The 12,917-nt window shown below is 45.2% G+C and overlaps 1 protein-coding gene across 5 annotated transcripts in view; it reads left to right on the top strand.

Annotated features, from left to right (window-relative positions):
- Positions 1 to 12,917, top strand: part of NSUN6 (NOP2/Sun RNA methyltransferase 6) — a 52,081-nt gene that overhangs the window by 37,117 nt on the left and 2,047 nt on the right. For all 5 annotated transcript variants that reach the window (XM_068235584.1, XM_068235582.1, XM_068235585.1 and 2 more), the window contains 3 exons: positions 4,845 to 4,989; positions 6,957 to 7,108; positions 8,703 to 8,828. In XM_068235584.1, coding sequence (XP_068091685.1) covers positions 4,845 to 4,989; positions 6,957 to 7,108; positions 8,703 to 8,828 — 423 coding nt within the window. The remainder of the gene's footprint in view (positions 1 to 4,844; positions 4,990 to 6,956; positions 7,109 to 8,702; positions 8,829 to 12,917) is intronic.

The following is a 12,917-nucleotide window of genomic DNA, read 5'->3' as shown; positions in this document are numbered from 1 at the left end:
TATAATTGAAGAAGTTGTTTGCACTACCAATTAAATCTTGTCTTCAAAAATGGTGTCCAGTTGAAACTAGCTTTCTGTAGGTATTATTTTATTATTTAGTATTTATATAGCGCCGACATCATCCGCAGCGCTGTACAGAGTCTTGTCACTTAACTGTCCCTCAGAGGGACTTACAATCAAATCCCTACCATAGTCATATGTACATGTATGTATCATGTAGTGTATGTATCGTAGTCTAAATGCGCGTAAACAAAGCCAAACTTTTTCAAACTTTGGGTCGACAGGTCGTCTGATGACAGTTTATACTCACGTGCAACTGTCTTCAGAGCGGCTGCTCCGTGGGCGGGTCTTACGACCCGTAGTTTGGAAGTTGAAGTCCGGCGTGTGTACCCGCCTTTAGGCCAATTTAGGGAGAAGCCAATTAAGGCCTCTTTTCCATGGACAGTTGATAGGCAGTGAAATGCCTCTCAAACTCTTACAACTGCTTGCTGCTGCCTGGTAACTGCTCACTGCTGCCTGATAACTGATCACTGCTGTCTGGTAACTGCTTGCTGAGCACACAGTTCAACTGCCCATGGAAGAGAGGCCTAACTTGGAAACCAGAGTGCCCGGAGTAAACCCACACAGACACGAGAGAACGTACAATCTCCATGCAGATAGTTCCCTGGCTGGGATACAAACCAGGGACCTAGCACTGCGGGGCGAGAACGCTGAACACTCTAAACACTATGCCACCATGCTCTCTGTAGGTAGCGTATTATAGCTACGTGTTATTCTTTGTGCACACTTTTTTAAATGCACGCCTGTAGCCTCCTCCATTTATTATTACAGCTGACTCTAATCACATCTATCCAAGCCACCAGAGGAAAAAAAATAAGCTTTTTCTGTGGGAAATATTTTCTCATTATTTTTTGTCAAGTGGGAATAGAATGAGAACATCGAGTCATCATCTCAGCCATAGTAACACAGTGACTGCTTTTGTTTTGTTGACTTTTATGCCTTAAAGAAACAAAATTATAACTTGGTCAGTAATATTATTCCTTTATATGATGCATTTTTAGTAAGCCGCGAGCAAAAAACGACTCAAAAATGATAATAGTAAAATCAATTCGGCCCGTAACTTAAAGAGAGCCCGAGGTGGGCTCAAATAAGAAAAAAAAAGTAAGCTTCCTGATCTGGGGGCTCAGCGGATCGGGTAGCCGCAAAAACCACCGCTCCTGTGGACAGTAATGGCCCACTTTCACTTTGGTGACCTCTGGGTCACGACGCTGCACTGAGAGACTGTGTGTCTCTCATAGTGTGCAAGGAGGCGGGGGAATGGCAGGGGGCGTGGCCAGGGAGAGAGCGCTGCCCAATGGCAGCTCTGGAAACCCTGCAGGAACGCCCGCCCTCTCCTTGTGTTTACCTCAGAGATAGCGAAAAATATTGTCACTAATCTCAGGGGGCTACAGCGTGGTGGTGGTGGGGAGGGGACACAGAGACATGTTATGAGGCAGAGAACATGCCTCTTTGTCCCATCTGCCCCTCCAACCGCCCACCTTGGGTTCTCTTTAAAAAATGTTTTAGATTTTGGTCCCTTCTGTGATTGAGTACGACACTCCTGGCATAGAGCCAAATGCCGATGGGTACAGAGCTCTTTAGACATCGCCATGGTCTTTGGGGAAAACTGGTAATAACGAGGAGGAGATTTATCTGGTATGCTTCGGTATACAGGGAAAGCTCATAGTAACACCTACAGTCAATGGATATAAGGGTCGTGTCCCAGACCCCTCACCAATTTACGACTTGAAGTTAAGTAATTAAAAAAAAACACACAAAAAGTTTAATATTCTGATGGAAAAAAAGAATGTAAACAAAGTTTTTTTTTTTTAAATTTCCCTCTTGCCCTACGTTCTGTTCTTGTTCAAAGTCTTCAGAAGTCTTCCAACCAGACCCCCCCCCCCCCCCCCCCCCTTGCTTGCATGTCTTCTTTTGTTGATATAAGTAATTTCTGGCTGTGACTGCACTATCATGAACTATTGTGAACTGTCATAAGTAGTGTGGACCCAACTTCCTCTTCATAATCTGGCCACACACTGATGGGAATTTTGGCTGCTGGTTATAATTATCTATGTGCGAGGATCCTTCAAAGACGGGTGCCAAGAACATGTCAACAACTCTTAACAAATCAACCATAACGAGAAGAGCTTGTGCATCAGGGTTGCAATAGGCCAAAATATCCATGCTGAGGCACTCTATTCCTTCTTGCCTTTGTACTACACTGCAGTGGAAGTCAGAAAACCTGATTGGTTGGTATGAGCAACAGATAGATATTCCTTCAAGGCACTCCTCCACCTCCTCATTCGTTTAGTCCACTTCACATCTATATGTACTTCTGCATGCCAGGTGTCTGTCAGTCACTGCTTGTTTCAGCTGTTGCATAGGAATGTTCATAACTTCTCATATGATGTCTATTCATCTTAGCTGCTGTCTTCTTTTTCTTTTGCCATAAATTTTCCCAAGCATCAAGGATTTCTCCAAAGAATACGGTCTTCCCATTGTGTGACCAAAACTTTTAAGTTTTAATAGTAGTAGCAACAACCTGGCCTTATTTATTGAAATATTGACTGGTTAGATCTTCTAGCAAGTTGGGGAACTCTCAGTTGCGTTCTCCACACCCACAAAGCATCAAGTTTTCTATGCACAACCTTATTTATAGTCCAACTTTCGCAGCCATATGATACTACTGGGAAGACCATAGCTTTAACTATCCTGATCTTTGTTGGTAAGGTGACCTCTTTATACTTCAGCATCTTACCCAAATTTGCCATAACTTTCCATGTCATGGCTGCAGTCATCCCCAGAGATCTTTGATCCCAGGAATATGAAATCCATACCAGCTTCTACTTTTTCCCCATCCATTTGGCTGTAAATAGCCTAATTTAAAAAATAGCTTATTTTTTTTTTTCAATATTTATTTTAAAACAATTTAGTTTTTGCCCATTGAAAAATCCTACCTCCCCTGGTTTACATTTCTGAATTTATCGCAGGTGCTGGCTTCTTTACTGCTGGGAAGGTGTATAACTGCTTACTGTTATTCTCCCCTCTGTTTGTTGAGTACAAACATCAGTTGATCACCCAGAGGGCTCTGGGGAAGAAGGGCAAGTTAAGCTATAAAACAAAGCAGAAATAATGACTCTGAACTTTCCTGCAGTAAAACCTTATCTCAAGCTGTCTCTCACTGTTTGTTGGCATTTTAATAGATTTATACATACCTGGGGCATGGATCACTCCCACGCCGCCGTCCTCTGCCGCCACTATCCCCGGTACCGGGTCCCGTCACTTTAGCCAGTCGACGCAAACGCGCTCCCTCTGTACTGCGCAAGCGTAAAGCAGGCGCCGGCGAGACGGAGGGAGTCCCTGCACATGCGTACAACTGGCCACACCCGGCAGAAGTTATGAGACCCGGCACTGGCGATAGAGGCAGCGGAGGACAGCGGCGTGGGAGCGATCCATGCGGATGGGGCTGGAGGAAGCCCCAGGTATATATAAATCTGTTATTTTTTTCGACTCTGAGTCGTCTCTGAGTCCCTATAAGTGCTTCAGAAAGAGGACTGTATTCGAGCTCAGAGAAGCTCTTTTGCATAGATACACATGAAGTTTTTTGTTTTTTTTAACTCCTGTACTGGAAAACAACAAGTTCTTTTCTTTGCTACTAATGTTCTACTTATTATCCATACTAAACATACAATTCATTATATTAGTTTATTTTTGCTTCAGATTTGCTTGAAGTACTTGATGCTAAGGCAACTCCACCTTAAAAACAATCATTTTATGTTAGAGAATAGGAACACTTGGATGAAAGTGATTTGTCTGGATATGACGCCAGCTGGCTGCGATCCCTGTGGCTTGATAAAGCTGTACATGTAATCATTAGTTGAGTGTATTTGAGGTGATTATATCCTGATTGAAAACAGCAATTAACATATTACTGGAAAGCGAAGCGTGTGCGTATTGTGGAGAGGCAACAATTCCCCCATGTTGTGGGGAGTGAGGGAAATGTACAGAGTCCACAGCGGGTCGCTGGAAATCCTAAGCCGATTAAACTTAGCTGATTAAAACTATTACAAATTTCAGAGAGCACCAATGGGTTGTCGTTTACTAAAACGAGGACAGGTGTCGGATAGAAAGCAAACTGCTTTGGATTCTTTAGACCCACCAACGACCAGCAAACCACTTTGTCAGCTTTCCCAAAAGCCACTGTTTGACTCAGGCTGCAGAGAGATGGATCTGCCAGTGGAAAAGATTCAGTGGCGTAGGGCCTTGGTCGCAGTGGTCACCTGTACAACCGGGCCCGGGGGCAAGCTTATCCTCCCCACATGCTGCATGAAGGGAGGGAGGGGCGAGGGAGGGAGGGGCACAGTGGCGGGTGCATGAGCAGCGTCTGAGGGGGTCATTAGATACATTGGCAGGAGTAAGTATCTGATGACCCTCTCAACTGCTGCTCGTGCACCCCTGCTCCCCCCCCTTACTGGCTACCTATTCCTGGCTACCTATATTGGGGCACCTGTTTCTGGCTACCTGAACTTTTGGGAGCACTTATTCCTGGCTACCTATACTCGGGGCACCTCTACCTGGCTACCTATACTGGGGGCACCCATTCCTATCATCAGGACCTGAGGTCTGTAGCTACGCCACTGTTCTGATTGTTGTGCCTCACACATATATCAGCATAGGGAATGGTGTCCAAACCACTCCTCCAAAGCATGGAAGTGAAAACATGTCCATTCTTAGCTGAAGCCGGAGCACAGCGTTACTGGAGTTCTGTGTTCTTTGTAAAAGTAACCAAGTGCTTTATTTCCCAGGGGGAAGTCATTGCTGTGGACAAGATAGCAAGCAAAGTGGAGAAGATAAAGCACAATGCTTCAGTGCTGCAACTTAAAAGCATAAAGGCGTTCTGCTTCAACAGCACCAAGGCCGTGTCACATGACTCAGGGGGGACGGGTGAAGGTAAGATGTCAGTAAGAAGCGGACTAATGTTCTTAAAGTGTAAGTGTTAGGCAAATGTAGATATGACCAACACTCGCAATCACAGTACATTCCAAATGCACTTCTTTTTTCAGAAATGTATAAAAACATGCCACGCAATGTAGTGACAGATAGCACATCTGCTGGGAACTTGCAATAGTATATACAAGATTCACAGTCCAAGAGCACTTTTCTGGACTTCCTTACCGTGGGCTCAAAAATGGCAGAACGGCCCTGGGTGTACGGCCAAAAAACCACTGTTCCTTAACCACTTGATAACCGTAGTGTTAAACCCCCGTAAAGACCAGGCCATTTTTCACAAAAAGGGCCACTGCAGCTTCAAGGCCTTCGCTGCAGGGCCGCACAACACAACACACTAGTGATTTCCCCCCCCCCCCCCCCCTTCTCCCCACCAACAGAGCTTTCTGTTCGTGGACTCTGATCGCTCCCCCAATGTTTGTTTGTTTGTTTTTTTAAATATTTATTTGTTTTATTTTTAAATAAAAGTGTGTATTTTTAAATAATTTTTATAGTGGCCCCTCCCTTCCCCCGCCAGCCTATCACTGTGATCGGCTGTCATAGGCTTCAGTCTATTACAACGGATCACCCCTGAGCCAATGAAGGAGACAGCCGTGTCCCATAGGCGTGACGTGGTTGGCAAGCGGTTAAAGCGTACTTCCTGTCATATCAGGCTCTGTCTTAATGATGAGGAGGGGGGGGGGGGTGTTCAAGGTTAAAGTGAGTGTAAACCCCCCAAAAAATTGTATACTTACTTACCTATGGAGAGGGAAGCCTCTGGAACGAGGGGAGCAAGAGAAGACGGTGCAGTGTAGGAGGGGGTGCACAACTCACTCAGCTATCATTCCCCTATTGTGTTTGTAGCAGAGAGAAATAAGAAAATGGCAGTCACTGCAGGCCAGATAACTAGAGATTAAGGTGTTGGGGGCCCTCTAAGTCTAACAGCAATCAGTGTGTGGCAGCTGGGGTGGGAGGGATGGAGGGGCGCACTTTGGTGTCTCAGCCTTGGGTGCTGGAAGACCTTGTCCCGGCTTTGATCTTTAGCCACCAATTACGCTGCAGGGCTGGGGGCGGACTTTGGCAATGCAGATGGAGTGGCCAGAGCTTTGGAATGGCTGCGATCCCAAGGGGGTTGGAGCACTACCGTGAATGAATCAATAACGGACTATCAGGTAAGTAATTAACGCTGAGATGCCTCCCCCCCCCCCCTTTCACAACCCTGCATCATTAGGACCGAGCCTGGCATAGGTGGAAGCAATCATTTGAAGTAGGGTGTCCACGCAGGCAGGTGGCAGGGGCGTAGCAATAGGGGTTGCAGAGGTAGCCACCGAATCTGGGGCCCTTGGGCTAGAGGGGCCCCAAAGGGCCCTCCCTCAACTACAGTATTAGCTCTCTATTGGTCCTGTGCTCATAATAATCACTTCTATAGATACTTTGAATAGTGGTAATCATTAACAAACTATTCCCTAATCCCCTCTTGCACCTCTGACACTGTAGTTTCCATTGGCAGGTTTTGGTGCGCCGTGTCAATTGCTATGTATAGAATGCTTGGGGGGGGGGGCATTGTAAAACATGCATCGGGGCCCACAACTCCTTAGCTACGCCACTGGTGGGTGGTGTGGTCAGAAAGGTTGTGGAGTATACACAGGAGACTGTTTGTAGACAGCTAAGGAGAGACAGATCATCTTGAGGGGCAGGAGTCTTAGAAAATAATATTGAGCTGGACAAAAACTTTAAAACAGTATTCCAGACTATGAAAGTGAGCTTAGTTTTGTTTGAGATTTTTGCTATAAATTGATCACATGCTTGTGGAAAGACACTCGTGTCTATTACATGACATATTAACCTTGTCGTTAAAGTTTTTCATTTTATTATTTCATAATTTTAAATTTGCTCTGGCATATTTTCAGTGGTGGCTTTGTGCTTTCCAGGTAGTGGTCCTCCTTTCCACCCGGAGTCCTTTGACCGCATTCTCCTAGATGCTCCGTGTAGCGGAATGGGGCAGAGACCAAATATGGCTTGTCTGCTGTCACTTAGAGAAGTCACTTCCTATCAGCCATTGCAGCGTAAGCTTTTCAGCGCAGTAAGTGCGGCCATGTTCACTGCCTGTTGTACATATAATACCATGGAAGAGGATGTTCAGCTTGCCTTATAATCATCGCGTTAATCTTGTTAAAGTAATACAACTCTTTTCAAGCTGGTATGTTACCGTCGTGTTCCATGCCTTCTTTCATATTCTTTAACCACTTCACCCCGAAGGGGTTTTTACCCTAGTGGACCAGAGCAATTTTCACCTGTCAGCGCTCCTCTCTTGTATTCCCCAATAACTTTATTACTACTTATCACAGCAAGATGATCTATACCTTGTTTTTTTCGCTACCAATTAGGCTTTCTTTAAAGTGTACCAGAGACGAAGCGCCCTCATGTATTTCACCATATATATCAGTGGGGACATTAGAGAAAACACGTACCCTCCTCTCTGTTTCATCCTTCACTGCTCAGCCTGCTTGTTATCAGCCCTGATAAAATCCCCGACTGAGCATTCAGTCTGGCTTTGCTCGGGAATCATTATAGCTGAGTCTGTCTTCTCTGATGTCTTTTCAAGCCCAAGTCTTCCCCCTTCTGGCTCTGCTTTCCTGTTCTGTATACTCGCAGCATCGCAGAGAGCTGTAATGAAATGGGAGGAGCTGCTAATGTAAGGGTATATTGAAAAACGTTTTTTTTTCTATATTTGTCATAAAAGGTTTTTAGAAATGGTGATTTCATTCTGCACAAAGCCCACTAAATAATATGCTTTTCTGATGAACTGGGGCTATGTTTATTTTACACCAAAGCGTTCATCTCTGGTTTCCTTTAAGCAGTGGCGTACCTAGGGTATTTGACACCCAGTGTTAAAACACCCTTGATACCCAGCTGTTTTATGAATGAACATGGCCCCTGATCGGGGTCGTGTCCATTTATTCCAAGCATCGCGATTGGTTAGGGGAATGCTTGATCCCCTTCCCCAATCAGGAGCTCTGCTGGCATAGTGGCAGCTGCTAATCAGTGGCTGTTACTGCTGCTGGCATAGTGGTGGCTGCTAATTAGTGGCTGTTACTGCAGCTGGCACAATGTTGGCTGCTAATTAGTGGCTGTTACTGCTGCAGTGGTTACTGATAACCTACAGATGAGCAAAGAAGGAGGCAGAGCAGTGACACAAGGTGGCCCCTGCATGCTGCACTGCAGCTACGGCCTGTGGAACACATGGAATGAACGGTAGAAAGCTTTGGGGGCCACCAGAAAAGGCTCGTTGGGCTGCATTTGGCCCCACAAGCTGGACTTCAGACACACTTGCTCTATGAGATCCAGAGTCTTCCTTCTTAGATGAGACGGCCGCGTGCGCAGTGGCCGTTGTAAATTGTATTGCCGCTCTGTGTCTGGGGAAACCAGTGCTGGATCCTAGAGGGTGAAGAGGACAGGGGAAGCCTTATTAGGATCCAGAGGTTTCACCCTCCCGAGGTAAGTACCCCCCAGGGCTTTTTTTTGTGTGTTACAGATTCCCCTTAAAATAACACAGTTAGTGATGTATGTAACTGACTATAGGTTGCATAACAAAGTTACAGGTGTGTGTGCCGCTGTGGGCACTTTTAGTTTGTATTTTTGTCGATGCTCCCTAATATTTCTCTATTTCCCTTGAGGCCGTTGAGTTGCTGAGGCCTGGCGGCACCCTGGTGTACAGCACCTGCACGGTAACTTTATCGGAGAATGAAGAACAAGTAGCCTGGGCTCTGAGGACCTTCCCTTGCCTCCAGCTTCAAGCACAGGTAACTGAAAGCCTACAAGACTCTCTCGTATGGTGTTCATTCTGCCCACACTGAAATATTACAGGGGACAAGAGCCCTGGTTTCCCAAGGTTGCCCGCATATTACTCGATATTACGGCCCAATGAACCTTCCGATAGAGTAATTTTATCAAATCGGAGGAGAATCAGTGTCACAACAAGTGCCCGTCTGATCTTTCAATTCATTTTGGGCCAAAATCTGTTGAAGTGATCAGAAATGCTGTTAGGGCTCGATTGGGTGTCTGTCGTGTTTGATGTTGCTATAACCAACTGACCAAGTGTGTCACTTGTGTTGTCACTATGGTATGTGCACCGAGTCATGTGGTAGAGGCGCTTGTGTTGATGCTGAACACCAGGGCCACCATCAGAAATGTTTGGGTCCCATCCTGGACAAATCTATTGAGCCCCCATCACTCCCCTCTGCACCACATGGCAAATCACAATCTTTGAAGGCCTGAATACACTAATGTCCGTGTGTCCATTTTTCACGCACTGCCATGGCTGGGAATGTTTTGTGCATGCTCAGTTCATTAAAGAGACACTGAAGCGAATTTTTTTTAATGATATAATGAATTAGTTGTGTAGTACGGATAATTACTAGAATATTAGAAGCAAAGAAAATATCCTCATATTTTTATTTTCAGTTACACAGTGTTTTTTATAACATTGCACCATTCTCTAATATTTGCAGTTTCCCCACTGCTCGGCATTTTAAATGATTTTTTACAGAGTCGGCTGTGAACTTTTGACCTGTCCTGAACTGTTCTCTGCAGAAGAAAAAGCCTGACAGCTGAGATAATAAACTTCAGATAACAGAGCTCTCTGCAACTTTGAAAGTCTTGGAGCTGAATGGCTTATTTTGCATAGATAACAACTAGAGTGTCTTAACTCTCCCTGTACTGGAAATCATGACTCATGTCTCTGCTCCTAATGTTTTATTTCTTAGCTGTACTACACATACAAATCATTATAATCATATTTTTTTTCCGCTTCAGTGTCACTTTAAAGGGAACCTTAACTGAATGGGGGGTAAAGAGTTTTACTTACCTGGGGCTATTACCAGCCCCCTGCAGCAGTCCTGTGCCCTCGGCGCCGCTCTGGAATCCTCTGGTCCCCCGCTGTCACTTAGTTTCGTTTTTGATGACTCACCAGTCGCCGGCCGCCGTGCGTATTATTGGACGCATTCACCAATGCAATTAGCGCTATGGCGGACCGCAACGCATACAAAAATACGCGTTGCCGCATTCCGCACGCGTAGATATGCGGCAACACGTATTTTTGTATGCGTTGCGGTCAGCAATAGCGCTAATTGCATTAGTGAATGCGTCCAATAATACGCATGGCGGCCGGCGACTGGTGAGTCGTCAAAAACGAAACTAAGTGACAGCGGGGGACCAGAGGATTCCAGAGCGGCGCCGAGGGCACAGGACTGCTGCAGGGGGCTGGTAATAGCCCCAGGTAAGTAAAACTCTTACCCCCCGTTCAGTTAAGGTTCCCTTTAAGACTGTAGAACGCTGCCAGCTATGGGAGCACGATAGAGGACGTGCCCCACCAAAAACAGTGCATGGGCAGTGCCCAGCAACCCAGCTGGATTGTGCAGGCTTCACAGGAGCACAATAGATGGGACAGGAAGAGTATTTAGGGAGCTGACAGTCTTCAGGGGGCTGGAAAGAGCCCCAGGTAAGTATTAAAAATCCCTTCTCCCCATTCGTCTCAGGTTTACTTTATTTACTAACTGATTAAGGTAACTCCTGGGCAAGCCTCTCACCACATTAATGGGCAGCCAGAAGGACAGATACAGACTGCAGCTGGGGCCCATGTGTGTCACTGTGCGCCAGACCCCAGATTCACTTGGGCCCCATACAGCAGTCCCCCCCTGTGATGCCCTGAAGGCGGCCCTGCCGAACACAGGGGGAGGTCTGGCGTCGCGCCGGAGGTGAGTCTTTACTGAGCACAGGGGAGGGGGGTGCACTTTTACAGTTGAGGGGGTGGGCATCAGGCGAAAGCAGGACAATTACCATTAGATTTCCTGCTGAATTCTATTGGAAATCGCTGTGCATTGTGTGGGCAGGCAATATATTGGTGTTAACATATTGCAATATTGCTACATACAATAATATATACATACAGTATAAGAAGCATTTCTGATGCTGTAACCAGGATACCGAACATAAAAATGGGTATACAAATAATTTTTAATGGTCTGCAGGTGTTTTTTAAGTATGCTTGTGACAAGAATTGACCAGATCGGGAAAACTACAGGGTGGTGCAGGAAAAACCGGCCCAGCTGCCTTTCACAAATACAAATTTACAGGCAGATGCCAGCAATCCCGTCCCTTTGTGCCTCTTGCTCGCTCTGTGTTCTGTGACTCCTCCCTGAGTTTGACTGTGTCGCCTGCATTTGCTGCTGTATGGGTAACACCCTCATATGGCAGCAAATGCAGGCGGAAGCTGGCTTTAAAGGCAACCTGAAGCGAGTACAATTATTTAAAATAAATACATCACGTAGCTGCAAATGAATATTACATACTAACCTCACTGTCAGTTCCTCTCAGAACCGCACCATTTTCTTCTTACAGTGATCCCTTCTAGTTCTGACAAGATTGTCAGAACTGAAATATACCAGTTGCTGTCAGTTATATATCAGCTGCTGTCAGTTACAACTGAATGTGCAAGGTAATGTTTCCCTATGGCGTAAAGAGGACCTGAACTGAAAATAAAAAGTCAAAATAACAATACACAGGTCATACTTGCCTCCTATGTAGTCTTTTATTCAATCTCTTTCTCCTCTCCTGCGTCCCATTTGTCCACTGTTATCAATGGATTTCTCAGTCCTCCATTTTAAAAATGGCCATTACCCCATAACAGCTTCCTGGTCAGTACACTGTTAAACTGTAACATCACCCACTTGAGCCATAGGGAAACATGGACATCACCTTGCACATTCAGTTGTAACTGACAGCTGCTGATATATAACTGACAGCAACTGGTATATTTCAGTTCTGACAAAATATTGTCAGAATTGGATGGGATCACAGTAAGAAGAAAATGGAGAGCTTCTGAGAGGGACTGAAGGTGAGGTTAGTATGTAGTGTTCATTTGCGGCTACATCATGAGTTTATTTTAAATAATTTTCCTCACTTCAGGTTCCCTTTAAGTGGGTGATATTACAGTGTAACAGTGTGCTGACCTAGAAACTGTTATGGGGTAATGGCCATTTTTAAAATGGAGGACGGAGAATTCCATTGATCACAGTGGACAAACAGGACGCAGGAGAGGAGAAAGAGATTGAGGAGTAGACTACACAGGAGGTAAGTATGACGTGTGTATGGTTACTTTGACTTTTTATTTTCAGTTCAGGTTCTCTTTAATAAACCCAGGGAGCGCCCACAGAGCACAGAGAGACTACAGGGATGGGGCGGCCCATCTGCCTGTAATCTCGCACTCGTGGCAGGCAGATGGGCCGGTTTTCCCTGCGTCATCCTGTGTTATTTTCAGTATAGCAAATAGCCATGTTTGTATTTTTGGACACACAGAACCCACTGAACCCGTCCAGAATGCATTCCTCCAGCATAACCCTCAAATTCTTAACATTTTTGTTAAAAGCTTGAATTTGACCTTATTATGACCTTAAAGTGTCACTGAAGCTGAAAAAAAATGATGATATAATGCATTGTATGTGTAGTACGGATAATGAATAGAACATTAGTAGCAAAGAAAAGAGCCTCTTATTTTTATTTTCCGTTAAATAGCTTTTTCTTTATAACATTGCATCATTCTGTCATATTTGCAATTACAAACCACACTCTGTACTTTAAACTATAAAACAGAGCAGAGCTACTGACCCTTTGTACTCCCTTGCAGTAAAACCATATCTGAAGCTGCCTCTGTTTATTTGATGTATACAGGGCCGGTTCTCTCATGAAGAGAGGTGAAACATTTACATCAGGCGCAGAAGTTACAGGGCAGCATTTTGTACTGTGTGTTTACACTAACAGCATGCATTCAGAGTAGGAGGAGAAGTGAGAGGAGAGCGAAGTGAAGAGGACATCATTGGGGAAAAGCAGCTTGT

This window comes from Hyperolius riggenbachi, chromosome 5, assembly GCF_040937935.1.
Source record: "Hyperolius riggenbachi isolate aHypRig1 chromosome 5, aHypRig1.pri, whole genome shotgun sequence".
Classification (NCBI taxonomy): domain Eukaryota; kingdom Metazoa; phylum Chordata; class Amphibia; order Anura; family Hyperoliidae; genus Hyperolius; species Hyperolius riggenbachi.
The sequence above is the reverse complement of the archived record's forward strand: the minus strand, read 5'-3'. Positions and strand labels throughout refer to the sequence as shown.